The 14,583-nt window shown below is 43.2% G+C and overlaps 1 protein-coding gene across 5 annotated transcripts in view; it reads left to right on the forward strand.

Moving 5' to 3' along the window:
* The first annotated feature begins 4,858 nt into the window (after nt 1-4,858).
* The window catches only part of EMSY (EMSY transcriptional repressor, BRCA2 interacting), a 40,729-nt gene continuing 31,004 nt past the window's right edge, over nt 4,859-14,583 (forward strand). For 4 of the 5 annotated variants that reach the window (XR_012585202.1, XM_074572308.1, XM_074572309.1 and 1 more), the window contains exons 1-6: nt 4,859-5,013; nt 6,114-6,222; nt 9,720-9,819; nt 10,459-10,533; nt 12,836-13,011; nt 14,163-14,315. Coding sequence is in view for 4 of the 5 variants with exons in the window: in XM_074572308.1 (XP_074428409.1) it covers nt 6,153-6,222; nt 9,720-9,819; nt 10,459-10,533; nt 12,836-13,011; nt 14,163-14,315 (574 nt within the window). In the remaining variant the exon portion in view is untranslated. The remainder of the gene's footprint in view (nt 5,014-6,113; nt 6,223-9,719; nt 9,820-10,458; nt 10,534-12,835; nt 13,012-14,162; nt 14,316-14,583) is intronic. The other variant, XM_074572310.1, reaches the window with a different exon arrangement.

Raw genomic sequence — 14,583 nt, forward strand, 5'->3', positions numbered from 1 at the left:
AAATTACACATGCATAAATAACAATGCGTGGCTTTTGTGTATCACCACCTGCCATTAGTTTTTAAAATGCTTTACAAAAGTGGGGAACGAAGGCACAAGAGACGTGATACAACTCGCGCGGGGTTGCTCACTGGGCCGCGATCAGATGAAGAATGCTGGTCCCAGTTTAATGAGTCCCAGTTTCACCTCTGCTGCCTGCAATAGGAAAGCTAATGGTGAGCTGCTGTGAACACATTTAGAGCTGAGGAACCAGCCTAGTATCACCAAGCTACAAAAATTCAGTGATTCACTGCTTGAAGCTGTTTTAATCACGCGAGTTCTTAGCTTGCCTCAACTGCAGAATAAATTGAATTATTACAAACTACTTTTACCTTGTGTTTTTCACACTGTTGAGCCTCGCCTCCATAGGAAACAATGAAATGTTGCTGCTGCCGACAAGTTTGCCTCTTGTTTTGTTTCCTGAACAGTCAGAAAGTGCTCTGTAATTTTGGGCCTCCTTAATCGATGACTCAGTCAGAGACTGAGCATGTAGGTAACGAGAACTAAGAAAGCGATTAACATCTGGAAGGCAACTAAGGCTAGAAAAAACGTTGACATTTTCACATTCTGCATTTTCTTCCTTCACCCACAATAATTTCCTTGATTTTTATATGAATTTACTGAGAAAAATCCACCTGTGGGACACTAAGCCATGTTGTCTTTATTGTCCTTTTTTTAGTATATAACTGGAACACTCCTGGCATTTTGTTCATCAGACATAAAGAAATGCTGTCAAGCTGTGGTCTCCTTCGGGTGAGCTGCCTGGATTAGGCTAGAAGATCCAAGCTGGCTCTGTGCAGTCATTCTGAGTCCAGATAATTTAGTCTTATGGAAAGATCCGTGCAGCTCCTGGGACCGGTTAGGGCTTCTTGACTCAAGAAGACCCTCCTGACCGAAGGCTGCTGGGCTCGGCGCATCTTCTGGGACTCACCTCTGCTCCTCTGCAGGGACAACCTTGATGGTTCCATCCCAGTTGTTCAACCGCCGCAGAGCTCTGGCCTTGGCTCAGGTTACTTACACTTTCAGGACTCATTATTTATGTGTTTTGGGGTTTTTTTTTGCTTTGCCCATGGTATCTCAGCCCTCCCATTTTCATGGGTAATAGAGAATTGATTGTAGGTTAATCTGAAATAAATGGCAGCAGTTCTGCCGTAACTACAAGCAGAATTTTGCCTTTGGACTTTCTGGACCTCTCTTGCGTATTTCCAAGTGTGGGTCTTCATCCTTAATAAAAATGAGAAGTATTCTTGGAAATCGTCTTACGACATCTGTAGAAATGCAGCAATCCCAGCTTCAGACACTTCATACATAACCGGCTCGTTTTTTACATCTCTCTTCTGTTCCGTGTGCCGAAGGAAATGAAGCGTATACCGTTTTCTTGAGTACATACATATGTACGTATGTGAGTGTCAGTCTGTGTCTGTCCACCTTGCCTGTAATAACTTTTCATCCCGTTGTCCTGTTTCATGCATATTTGAAAAAAAAAAATAAAGATCTAAAAAAATACCAACTTGATCTAATTAAGTTTAATGAATATAGCTGCTGAGCAGAGCTGAGAAAGCCGATTTCTGCTCTCTCAGAGCTGTGTTGTTAGCAGAGATTTCGCTGGAGAGCATGTATATGAAGAGAGTGCATTAATAAACACACAAACTCAAAGAAAACACTCAGATAAAACCTACACCTTAGTAGATAAATTTTCTTAAAAAAAGAGGTTTGGGGATTTTCTTGCTCACAGAATGATTTTTTCTACAAGTACAAGGGCCAACTGTTAAACACCTCAGATGCAATAAAACTGATACCCTGCTAGAGCATCACAGTTACAACTGACGAATAAACCTCAAAAAGGGTATTTTATTCTGATAAGCGGCGAGACTGTCCTGCCTGTTCCTACTGACCAGAGAAACCACATTAAAAAGCACATTTCCAGATGAGTTTGCAGCGCTGTCTCTGACTTGCGAAGGAAAACTTCAGCTTCTGGCACTTCCTCCGTTTGGAGCTGAGAACATTTATTTTTATTAGGTAATATTATGCAGAGATGCTGCTGCTTGCCTTCAGCTGGTTCTTGTTTAAGAAGGCATTACAAAAAACAGAAGGAAAATTGTTCTAGCTCTCCTGTACTGTTCAGCGCAATTGTTTTCAAGTACTCGAGATTTATACCGCTGTGAAGAACAATAGGAAATTGCAAGTGAGAAAATGTTCATCAATGATCGCAGGGAAGAAACATTTTTATCTATAGTTAGGTGGAAAGAAGAGTGCTTGCAAGTCTGCAAATAGGTGTTGCGATTCAATGCAGAGCATCCACCCGCCTTCTCTTCACCTCAGCAAATGTCCAGCTGTTCCTGGCATGGTGAAAGCAAACTATAAAATGAGATTTTCTGGGAGAGAGCAGCATAAAGAGGAGCCCTGCCCTCCTCTTCGTCACACTGTCCATCCCCTGGGCGCCCGTTCGCTTTGCAAAATCAGGAAGCGTGCAAGATGAAGCGTGTAAAACCAGTGCCTGCAGCAAAAACGAAGCCCTGTGAGATGGAGAACCGACAGAAAAAGCTCGTCCTGACGGGGGTTTGCTATGATTTTCCAGCGATCTCCTTGCAGTTTTATGGGTCTGGTTTTTTTTTTGCTTTCTCACTGCAACATGCACCCACATACAGACAGATGCGTTGTTTTCAAGCTTCAGCTACACCCCAGAGGTGTTTTCTTTTCTATTTTTAATCTGATCTAAGGATTTTAAAGAGATACAATTACTGCTTTTCTGGGAAATCACAGAATGGTTCAGGTTGGAAGGGACCTTAAAGATCATCTAGTTCCAACGCCCTGCCCTGGGCAGGGACACCTCCCACCAGACCAGGTTGCTCCAAGCCCCGTCCAACCTGGCCTTGAACCCCTCCAGGGATGGGGCAGCCACAGCTTCTCTGGGCAACCTGGGCCAGGGGCTCACCGCCCTCACAGCCAAGAATTTCTGCCTCAGATCTCAGCTCAATCTCCCCTCTTGCAGTGGAAACCCCTTCCCCCTCGTCCCATGGCTCCCCTCCCTCATCCAGAGTCCTTCCCCAGCTTTCCTGGAGCCCCTTGAGGGACTGGAAGGGGCTCCAAGGCCTCCATGGAGCCTTCTCTTCTCCAGGCTGAACCCCCCCAGCTCTCTCAGCCCGTCCTCACAGCAGAGGGGCTCCAGCCCTTGGAGCACCTTTGTGACAGATGATCAGAGCCAGATCAGATGACTTTTCTGCAAATCTGCCAAAAAAAATTTACAACTGCTGTTGTATCTGAAATAACAGCCAGGCCTCACGCTCCAAGACTCGTGTTTTTGGGAGCAGGCGGTTGCTCTGGTCTCCAATGAGTGACTGGGGGTGTTAAAGGAGGAGTCGCTGCCCGAACACTCACACACCGTTCACGGTGATGCTCACACGCACACACTTACTCTCCTTCCTCCTTCTTCAGGCTCGACCCGAGGTTTCCCACAGCAGAGTCTCAAGACGTTGGATTTCATAAAATAATTAAGTTAGTTGGAAGGTACAGCAGCAAGGACACCCCGGGCTGGGTGCCTCCAAAGAGAGGGATCCCGAGCAAAGAAATCCATGGGCAATGGTACCTTTGCGATCTCTACACCTGCCCCTCACGCGCTGTCCACGTGTCTTTTAGTCCAATGGTGACTTTTGGTCTGAGGTTTTCTAACATCTTCTTGGATTCTTTTTCTGTGTCGGGGCAGGGCAGCTCTTATCTTGTTGATCCGAAGTTTCAGCCGAGGGTTGGAGCCTCCGTATCTACTGATTTACACCCCTCGTGCACCTGCACTCCCTGGCAGAATGTGGAGAACCGAAGAATCATAGAATCATTGGGCTTGGAAAGGGCATTTCAGATCATCGAGTCCAACCATCAACCTAACACTGACAAAACCCATCCCTAACCCGTGTCCCTCAGCACCACGTCTGCTCATCTTTTAAATACCTCCAGGGATGGCGACTCCACCACTTCCCTGGGCAGCCTGTTCCAATGCTTGACAACCCTTTCAGTGTAAATTTTTTTCCTAATATCCAATCTAAACCCCCCCGCACCCGCCGGCACAACTTGATGCTGTCTCCTCTTGTCCCATCACCTGTTCCTTGGGAGAAGAGACCGACCCCCCCCTCACTACACCCTCCTTTCAGGGAGTTGTAGAGAGCGAAAGCGAGTCCCCAACTTGGGAAAAAACACTACCAAAACATTGTTCTTACACTAAAAGACTAATTGCAGCACTGCGTCTGCAGCTAAGAAAATTACTGAGAAAATTAACTGTATTGCGGGCTAAAGGCTTCAGCAAGTCTACATTCCTGGTCAGTACAGCTAAGCAAACAGCATAAATAGCACCGTATTATAAGCCTGAGTAATTTATTCTAATTAAAACTTACTTATTTACACTAATATCCCTCAAAAGCAGGGAGTGAAACCCTCTCCCTGAAGCGGCGTGGTTTTTATGACGTCACTGATTGCGCAGAAACTGTTTGCACCGCGTCACCACTGCCCGTTTTGAGTCAGAGGCTGGAAACGGCCAAATGACGTCAGGGCTGATGTCAGCCCCGCCAGATTTCGTTAAATTTCGGGGGACTTTCCAACCCTCCCGCTCAGGCGGACAAAGCGCGGCGGGTGGTATTTTGTCCCCTCTCGCTGCCCGTCCCCATGGCGGGTCAGGCCGGTGCCGCTCCCCTCCCTCCAAGGACTACAACTCCCAGCAGCCCTCGCGCCGCCGCGCATGCGATCCGCGCCATCTTGGCCCCTTCATTCTGCCATCTCCTCGCTTGCCGAGGAGGGCGGCCGGGGGACTACGATTCCCGGCGTGCACCGCGGCGGTCCGCGCATGGGCAGTGCGCCCCGCCGCCATCTTGGTCCCGGGGAAGCGCCGCCGCCGCCGCCACTAAACAAACCCGAGAGCGGCACCGGGAGGGGGGGAGGAGGGGCCCTGCCGCCGAGGAGCCTTTCGATGTGCCAGGCACGGCCGGGCAGGTGGGTCCCGCTCCCCAGTAACCCCGCCGCGCTTCCCCACCTTGCCCGGAGCGCTCTCCCCCCTCAGGGAGAGGGGCAGCTCCCCTTCCCTGGACGGCGGGGACCCGCCGCCCCCTCACGGGCCCGGGCGGGCAGCGCCCCGTCTCCCGCCTGCAGGGAAGCAGCGACCGCCGCCCACACTCTCCCTTCCTCTCTCTCGCCGGTGGGGGTCCCGGGGGCGGCCGCCTTCCCCCCCGAGCCCGGCGGGGACCGAGGGCCGGGGGGTCCCCGGGTGGCGTCTGCCTCCGGCCGCCCTTATAGAAGATCCTCCCTCCCTCCTTCCAGCCCAGCGCTGGAAGGTGAGTCGGCGCCGGGGCTTTTGTTCCCGGTGCCTCCCCCTTTCCCCCACCCCCCCGCTGTGCCGTTCCCTGCCCGGGGAAGGCGGCGCGGCCGCGGGCTGGCACAAGCCGGCTCGCCCCGCTCGCCTCCGGCTCCTCTTTTATTATTTTTTTTATTATTTTTTTTTCCCTTTTATTATCCTCGTTGCAACGGGGGGATGCGCCCTCTTCCTTCCCCGCCACCCCCGGAATCTCGCCGAGATCCGATCGGGCGAGGGGGTGTTCCCCTGTTTGTTTGGTTTGGGTTTTTTTTGGTGGTGGTGGGATTGGTGTTGGTACGTGGAAAGCAAATTTTCATGGTGTTTTTGCCATTCTGTCATATAATAGGCTAGTGCTAAATGCATTCCCCGGGGGGAAGGGGGGGGGCGTGCGGTTAGCTGAAAGAGTTCTTATAATAGGTGCTCTGTGCATAAAGAGAGGGAGGAGACTCCGACATCAATTCGGGGAGCGTTTCAGCATGAAAAAAAAGGCTTGAGAAGGAGATAGGAAACTCGGTAAAAAAGCTTGGGTGATGGATCTGAGCAGGAGAGTGTAGGAAGTCCGTGACCTTGTGAAACTGCTGAATTCCTGCATGGCAAAGCATGCCATTACAAAGGCTGGAGTAGGGATGGGAGCGAATGTGTCCGTGGAGTTGTGAGCAGGCTGAGGAGAGTTTGCATTAATCGGCTTGGGAAATCAATAAATGATGGACTTGCACTTACTGCATTTATATTCCTTTTTCAGCGAGGCTGAGCTCTGTGGGAGCGCAAACGCGAGGGAAAGATGCCCGTGGTGTGGCCAACGCTTCTGGACCTCAGCAGAGATGAATGCAAGAGGATCCTTCGCAAACTGGGTACAGTAAGATACAATTTGTGGGTCTGTATGTTTGCCCTTTTAAGATTTGCCTGGCTGCTGCTTCCACGAAATACTTTAATATGTCTACAGGCAACCTACAAGTCATTTCCTGCATTTTGCATGTGTCATTGGTTTGACAGCCCTGGCTTAAAATGATGTTTGGCAGATGCTCTCTGCCTGAGCAAAATGAATAGAGCAGAATTGTTTTGGTTTGGTAGGATCTCTCATGGAAGTCCTCATCTATCTCTGCCTTGATGTTGCAGTATTGCATTGCTGTTCTTTTTACAACTATTAACATGCAAAGGGATATTCTGTGGGAGGAGGGTCTTTGTTTTTCAATTCCGTATTAAGACACCTTTTTCTGCCAAAAAATGATGGAACCCTGGTTTAACTGGCACTGTGGGACTGAGTGTGAGTAGTAAAGGTACTGCTGTAAAGACCTGAAACAGAAGAAGAAAGGTGGTTTGTGATTTGAAGTTGCACAGATTGATAGGGAAGTGTGAAAACTGTTCATACTTAACTCATAACAGCAGCAGCTTTTTGCATTGTTTCAAATATACTTCAGTATCTGAGAGCCCTGCCCAATAGATAACATATTGGGAGGGTTTTTTGTGCACTGTCGCTGCAAGTGCATGCGTACAAGGAGACTTGCTTTTGTATGCTGGATGGTAATAAAAATATTTGCTCTTCCCTTGCATCCACTTTTGGCTACCACAGGAGAGAGAATCCTGTGTTGGATTGTTGATCTGATCTTGTGCAGTCATTTTTTGAGTCTTAGAGCTGAATTTCTTTTTATTTAGTTAAGGATTTTTTGCCAGTTTAATGATGTGTAGTATTAGAAGGGAAAAAGACCTTAGATTTCTTTTCAGGCTTTCTTCTGAGGAGCATAATCTAGGAGATGACGTCAGGAAGAAAGTTGAGACAGCCTCTAACTTCCTGGGACAGTCAAGTCACAGCTTTTCTTGTTCTCATTTTACTTGAATGTTAAAAGATGATGTGCTGCACTTCTTAACTGTGCCAAGGTTTTCATACATTATGAAGCCATCCACTTGATTTTCTGAGAGTTGAGAATTTATTTTCTCTTGCTTTGCCCTTTTTATTTCATTTTTTGGGAATCTGGGATTTGCATTCTCTTGAAACAGACAGCGACGCAGATGTTGCACACGATATTGCAACTAAGCTGTACATCCATTACGGTGACATCCCTAGGTCTCAAGCGAGGCTTGAGAAGTACAAAAACTAGGAGAAAGTGCAGGATGCCGAAAGATTTGGCCCGGATCTGTGCTACTAAATTTTGTTAACGTAGCTCTGCTGGCTAGGAGCGTGGAAAAAAAAAAAAAAAAAACTTCCAGCTGCCGGCGGTGTGCTGGCAGAACCTTGCTGGTGCAGCTGAGCCAAACAGAACTGCAGCTACACCTCCTTCAATGACATAACCTAGGCTGACAGGAAAAAAAAAAAAACTAAAAAAAAAAATAAATCTTTTTTTGTTGGCATGAGCTGTGTCCCCACAAGGGGGCCCTGCCAGCGTTAACAGAGGATCAGAGCCTGTAGCAGCCGCTTCTCTCCCAGGGTAGAGAAACTCTGTTTAAATAGGCGTACCACAAGATTGGAGGATGAAGGACCACAGGCAGTGGGAGCAGATATCTGTCTAACGGACACATCCAGCAATATTCATCTGCTTGGGAGAGTCCCGCTTTACCAGCTCTCAGCCCAACATCAGCTTCGGTTGAGCGTTCAGCAGTAGTGGGGTAATCCGTCATGAGTGAAGTGCAATGGTGTAGGTGAGGCTGAAATGCATCCTGAGGCGTGCAGGACCTAGTGTTGTTCTGCGGCATTTGTGGCTTATAACTGATTAAGGGGATGATGGTAGCACCTTACACTTAAAAAGATGGTATTTATTTGTGAAACCTGTTTTGGACGTTTGGTGTGTTTTATGTTGTAAAGAGAGCGCGCCAGTTAGTGATTGCTGCATAGACATAAGGGTGAGGACGCTAGTTATAGCTCCTGTTGTCTTTACTAGCTTCCCAAAGGCCGGAATGTGCATTTTTAAAGCCCTAATGTAGAGGTTCTCTATTAAAAATGAGGAAAGAGGAAAAAAAAAACCAAACTATCCTTGCTAAATAATTATATGGTTGTATCTGAGAATTATTTTATGTTGTTAACAGAGGAAAATAATTAGTATCTTAAATATTGTAACATGGTTGTCTAAATAAATGTTGATATTAGTAATAACCATTGCATTAATTAGCAAATGTTTTATAACTGAAGCTGTGAATGCTTCTGTAGGTCACTCAGCATCCCCGTGCAGGCTGCATAGTTAAGCAAAGCGACTCTGCTTTGTGTTTTGTCTGCTTAATCAGGACAGGAGAGCAGGACTTCTTTTCAGCACAATTCCTTGATTTGATTTGTAAATTAGCTCTTTGGAATCCTAAACTGAAAGCTTTTCAGAACAGCATCAGTCTTTCTTTTGCAGCAAACTTCAGAGGTGTTAGGTTTTGGCCTGCCCCTTTTGTTTTTGCTTTTGGTTAACTGAGATGTGTTGTGGGGTTGCTTTGGGTTGGCTGCTGAATTGGGGGTGCCGGATGAAAGGCACCTATGAAATTATTGAATAAATTTTTATTTCTGGCTTAAAGCAGGAGTTTCAGTAATGTTTCCTTAAACTGTGCTAAGATTAGAACAGCAAGTCATTCTCTGGCAAATTAGCAGACTCCATTATTTGCATTAAGTGTAGTAGGACAAAATTCAGAAGTTTCAGTAGCCTTTAACTATTCTGTTTTTCAAATAGTGTGACCTTTACATAGGTCACCTAGAATTACAAATTTACGTTAAATCAGAGTCGCATTTTTGTGAGTTAATCTTCGTGATGGCTCTACATTTAAGAATAGCTGAATTGGTTCTTTTGTGTTGAGCAGGTTCATTCAGTGCCTTGCATTCTTTTCAGGTTCAAGCAGTTGTACGTATCAAGTAAAATGGGCATAAAAGATTATGATGATCATATTTAACAAACTAGAGCTGATGTTCTCCGTGCTAATTAAGCAACGGCATTACAAAAAAAATTAGTTGCTCTTTTGATAGCGTATTTCTTTGTCAAGCCAAGCTTTTCCATGGAACTTTTAATGATGATACGTATTAAAGATTTTCTTCTCCTGCTTCTAGAGAGTTCTGAACTACTCTCCAAATTTGGGGACTATTTCTTCAACCTTTCTGGCTGAACTGTCAGCTCAGAGACAGTTTATAAACCCAACCGAATATTTCAAACTAGATAATCCTCTGTGATGATACAATTGTTTAATAGAAAAGCTGTACGCTGCAGAGTAATTGACTGAGAGAGTTCTAAATCATCAATCTCCTTTGAAAAGCACTAAATAATTGAAAGACATGTTCCTCTTAATGCTTTTGAAAATTAATAGAATACTGTCAGTAATACTGAAAATAACATTATTTTTTTCCCTTTGCTGTGAGTGTTAAATAGAAATATTTGCTCTAATTCTTCAGAACTGGAGGCATATGCAGGTGTCATCAGTGCCTTACGTGCACAGGGAGACCTTACGAAAGAGAAGAAGGATCTTCTTGGAGAACTCTCTAAAGTGCTTAGGTAACCCTGACCTTTTTAAAATAAGAACTGATGACCTGTTTTCTTTTAAGGTATCGCGTGCTTTTTCTATCACTAGTATCACAAAGCAAATCTTTAGAGAAGTAATTCTCCATCTTGCGGAGGTTTAATTCCTATTCTGCTTTGAGTTTTTAATAAGGAGAACAGCTATGCTTTTGTGGCAGCAGCTTTACTGTTTTGTTGGTGTTTTGTGAGATACTGAGTGTTAAAGGATTGCAGCTAGCTCATGAGGCTGCTCTGTCTTGGAATTCTGTCAAGGTAGGACTTCAAGGTATTTGGGCCCAAGTTATATCGAGAAAGAATGCTGCGTGTTCTGTGCAAATTTTTCTACCATATGCTTTGGATTTATTGCTCTAATTTGGAGGTTGGAGTCTAGCTGTTTTGCAGCGGTACCCTATGAACAGCAATGTTCTTTTTATTCTTTAGTAATACTTTTGAACAATAATACATTCGTTCTTTCTCACTGTGATAGCAAAAGTTAAGTGGCAATCTCTTAAATGTAAATGCCTGTTCCCTTTCGTCTCTTCAGCAGATTATTCATAAGTTTAATTTTAGGTAGAAATTTTAGATAAATGTTCATGTCTCTCTCTGACTAAAATATATTGCTGGTTTTTTTAATAGTATTTCAACGGAGCGACATCGTGCTGAAGTTCGGAGAGCAGTAAATGATGAAAGACTAACGACTATTGCACACAAGTAAGTTACAGGTCATTTTCTACGTGATTTCCAAAAGTACCCTTTGGAAAATCCATTATGCCTTGACTGAACGATAGAACTTTGAGGATTGATGGGTCTTTAAAGAACAGTAGTAAAAACAGTGTATGGGTGAAGGAATTACTGTATCAGATTTGCGTCAGGGAACTGGAAACAGTTATTTAGTCCTGTTGCATTTTGGATCTGAAGGCATCCCATTCACTGCCCAAGTACGATATAAGAAACAGTCTTTTGTCATGAGGAGCTTTCTGTAAGACAGACCAGAAGAAAATAGAGAAATCCATAACCAGGATGAACATGTATGTTTGCTTTATTATGTTTTGTTTTACCTTTAATTTTATTTAAATCCATTTAGAAAAGTTCTATTAAGAGGGACTTAACTATGTAGAAAGACAAAGGGAGGGAAAGAGGTGGCAGAGACTAGTGGAAAACAGTGCATCAGCACAGAGGGGAAAAAATGGTCAGAGTTAAAAAAACCCAAAACTGCAGCAAGCTAACTGATGACATCAGTGTCCACTGTTCCCGGCTTGATGCAGCTGCTGTGCTGGCATCAACTGGGCTGGTTCCTCCTTGCGTCTGCTTTCGCAAGCTCCACATGATTTTGGGAGGTGGAGAGGAGCAAGAGGGCAAATGCTTACGTATCTTTGATAGTTACTTAACAGCCTTACTCTTAATAACTGGCTTTAAACAGAGCTGGATTGTAAATGTCTGTATATTTTTTTTTTTTTTTTCTTTTTCTGTGTTACAACCATTGACTTCTTTTAAGTTTGAGTGTTGTAGCTGAGATGTTATGGGGACAAGAAAAGAAGTTGTACAAATAGGAGGCCACTTGGAGTTAGCAATTGTCTGATCCAAGATTTGCCAAAATCAGCATACTGTTTTAGTGCTTCAGAAGGATATTTAATATTTTAGTGTTTTAATGTTCAAGTTTAAAGAGTTAGAAATATGCTGTTTACCAAACAAAAAACACCAACTTCCGTACACCCCTTTAAAGAAGGGGGGGGGGGAATAATGAAAAATAAGCATTTAATTGTCATATCAGGATTCTTTTCTTGAATCGAGTTTCCTTTTAAGTAGTAGTTCTGTTTTTAGCATTTTACAGAAGAAGCATAAAGTTTGTCCTGAGGTGTTGAACTTCAAATGGATGAGATATTATATTCCAGACAAGGTGCAATTGTGAAGTGCTGCATCTCTTTGTTTTTCCTGTGGTAATTCTTTGTAAGTGATGGTTGGTAATATAGTATTTGACTTAAATAATTCTCTAACTCATTAGGAAAGCCAACTTTGCTAGCTTTGCTATATGCAACATTTATAGTCTTATTTTTTATTTTTTAAAAACGTATTTTGACCTCAGCTGATGTAGATCTGCTTATACTATATGAATGTGTATGAAGAACGCTGAAGCGTATCAGGATTTAACAACAGAGCAGATCCTTTGTGTTTTGCGAACTAATTTGTGGTAGCTTTTGCTGCAACTTGCTTGCAATAGTTCACGTGAGAAGTTGTTTTTCGGAATATATTAATACATTAAATGGGTTGATTTGCTTAAGAACATAACAGCATTGAGAAGTAATTTGCCATTTTGGTTTTGCTGATTTGACAAATGAGTCATGTAAAACAGTCATAAACAGAAACACTTCTCCATCTAGATAAGAACAGCATTTTCTGGAACCATTCTAGTTTGTGTGTAAGTACTAAGGTTAAGAGAAAATGAACGTAGCAGGCTGGTTGCAGTTGAGGGAGATGCACAGGGTGTGTTTAAGTCATTTCACGTTGTCTTACCCAGTTTGGGACTACTTCAATAAGTCTGAGAAACCTTTCTGTTCAGGTAAAACAAGATTTGCATTAGAAGCTGAGGTTTTTTTCCCTGTAACATAATCAATTTCAGTAGTGTTCTACGAAATCTATGGGTAGTCAAAGGTATTTTTGTCATCCAGAAGTAGAGAGTATACCAACTCTGAAATGTGAAAATTAGTGAATAGTAGCTAATCCATTTATGGGGTTTTGAATATGACATCCACAGGCCTCTGGCCCTTTAAGGGCTCTGTGAAACAAAACAGTAAAATAAGAAGAAACTTTTAGATTTTCTATGGGAGGATTTCGATATCAGGTGGGAAAAATGCAAGGGCTTTCATGAAATGAAGAAAGTTGAAGATTATTGCTCTCGTATGTCTTTAGAAACTGCCTTTTAGACTTTCTCTATTGAAAAAAGGCACTTAGATAAGAGTACTGAGTATTTTTGGAAACTTGTCAGAATACTTATAGAATACGCATTTCTGTTTAGTATGTCTGGACCAAATAGCTCTTCCGAATGGTCTATAGAAGGTCGTCGACTGGTGCCACTGATGCCACGGCTTGTTCCACAAACAGCTTTTACTGTTACCGCTAACGCTGTTGCCAATGCAGCTGTTCAGCACAACGCATCTCTGCCAGTTCCTGCAGAAACTGGAAACAAAGAAGGTGAGAGAAAACCATAATTCTGCAGTCTCTGGGAATATAAAAATAACGTCACAGTACAACTTGTTACCTTAGAGTTTAAGTAAGTGTTAGATACTTTTCTAAAAAAACCTGAATCGTTCTGATTGCACAGCATTCACAGAAATATTAAAAAAAATGTTTTTTCTTTTTTTTTTTCCTTTTTAGAAAGATGCCTTTGCAGCATCTGCAGCATAAATCTAACAGCTTTGTGTTAGTGAGTACATTAGCAAGTGGAATAAAAAAAAAGATAAATGCCAGAAAGTGAGGGGGAAATTCACTGGTTAAGCTCTATAAACTATAAAAACTTAGATCTATGGCGTAAGGTTTTGTAAAGTCTGTAAGCGGTGAAATATGGTTCAGAACACTTTAAGAATGTAAGTAGGTTTTGGTAAAAGTCAAGAAAATGTTGGTTTTCTTTTTTTTTTTTTCTCCTTTCCTTCAGATTAAACATACCAAGTTAACATGTTAAAAGATTGCTCTCAGCTGTCCCTATGCCTTTTAAGTAATGCTAGTACACATTCCATCTAACCTGGCTGAATAGGCTCGAATTATGCTTCATGCAAGTAGAGAATGTGTAACACTTCTTGAAACAGGCTGTTTTACTCTGGTTTTGTGAGAAATACTGGATCATTGTACTATTAATTATAAGCAACAGTTTAAAACAGCTGATGAGCAAAATCAGTTGTTCATTACTGAAGGAACACTTGGGTTTCTTCAGCTGATGTACCGTTGAGGAGAGGCAGTAGCTAGTTTCTGCCAGTTACTAGTCCAGATGTGGTCATTTACAGAAAAGCAAAAAGATCGAAATATTGAATTAATGCTAAAATGAAAAATAACAAATTGTAAAGTACAACATCAGATCGATACAAGTAAAAAAATCTAGAATCGGTAGCACAGATCTCTGGGGATGGGAGGAGGGGAGGTCAGATTTCTATTTTATCTTTGAAGGCCATTAATTCCATGGCTACACTTAGGTCAAACTGGAGAGTATTCAACGGTAACAGGATTGCAGAGGCAAAGATGTGGATAATGACCCAATAAGTCTTTGGCTTCCATTTCAATTGTTAAAATAGTGATAGAATAATGGGATTCTGCACTTCAGTTATATGGAAGGTGTCTTTTCTCCTCTTCAGTGGTGGTTTGCTATTCCTACACAAGTACCACTTCAACCCCAACATCCACCCCTGTTCCAAGTGGCAGTGTAGCAACAGTGAAGTCCCCCAGACCCGCCAGTCCAGCCTCCAATGTAGTCGTCTTGCCAAGTGGAAGTACTGTTTACGTCAAAAGTAAGTGATACTAGCAACTGATTAACAAAAGGGAAAGAAAGGGACAGTCTTGTGGCTGAAGCATGGACTGAATTAAACACACTGACCTTGGGCAAGTCATTTACTGCCTTTATACCTTCATTTAGTCTAAAGAATGAATTTATCGCTTCGCTTTTTCAGAGAAATTGTGTTCAGGATAAATCCAGTCACTGTAAAAAAAGCTGCAGGGAGCAGTAATGGCAAGGACAACAAGAGTGAAAAGTATTTTTAAAATAAAATGCAGGAATTG

This window comes from Larus michahellis, chromosome 1, assembly GCF_964199755.1.
Source record: "Larus michahellis chromosome 1, bLarMic1.1, whole genome shotgun sequence".
Lineage (NCBI taxonomy): Eukaryota > Metazoa > Chordata > Aves > Charadriiformes > Laridae > Larus > Larus michahellis.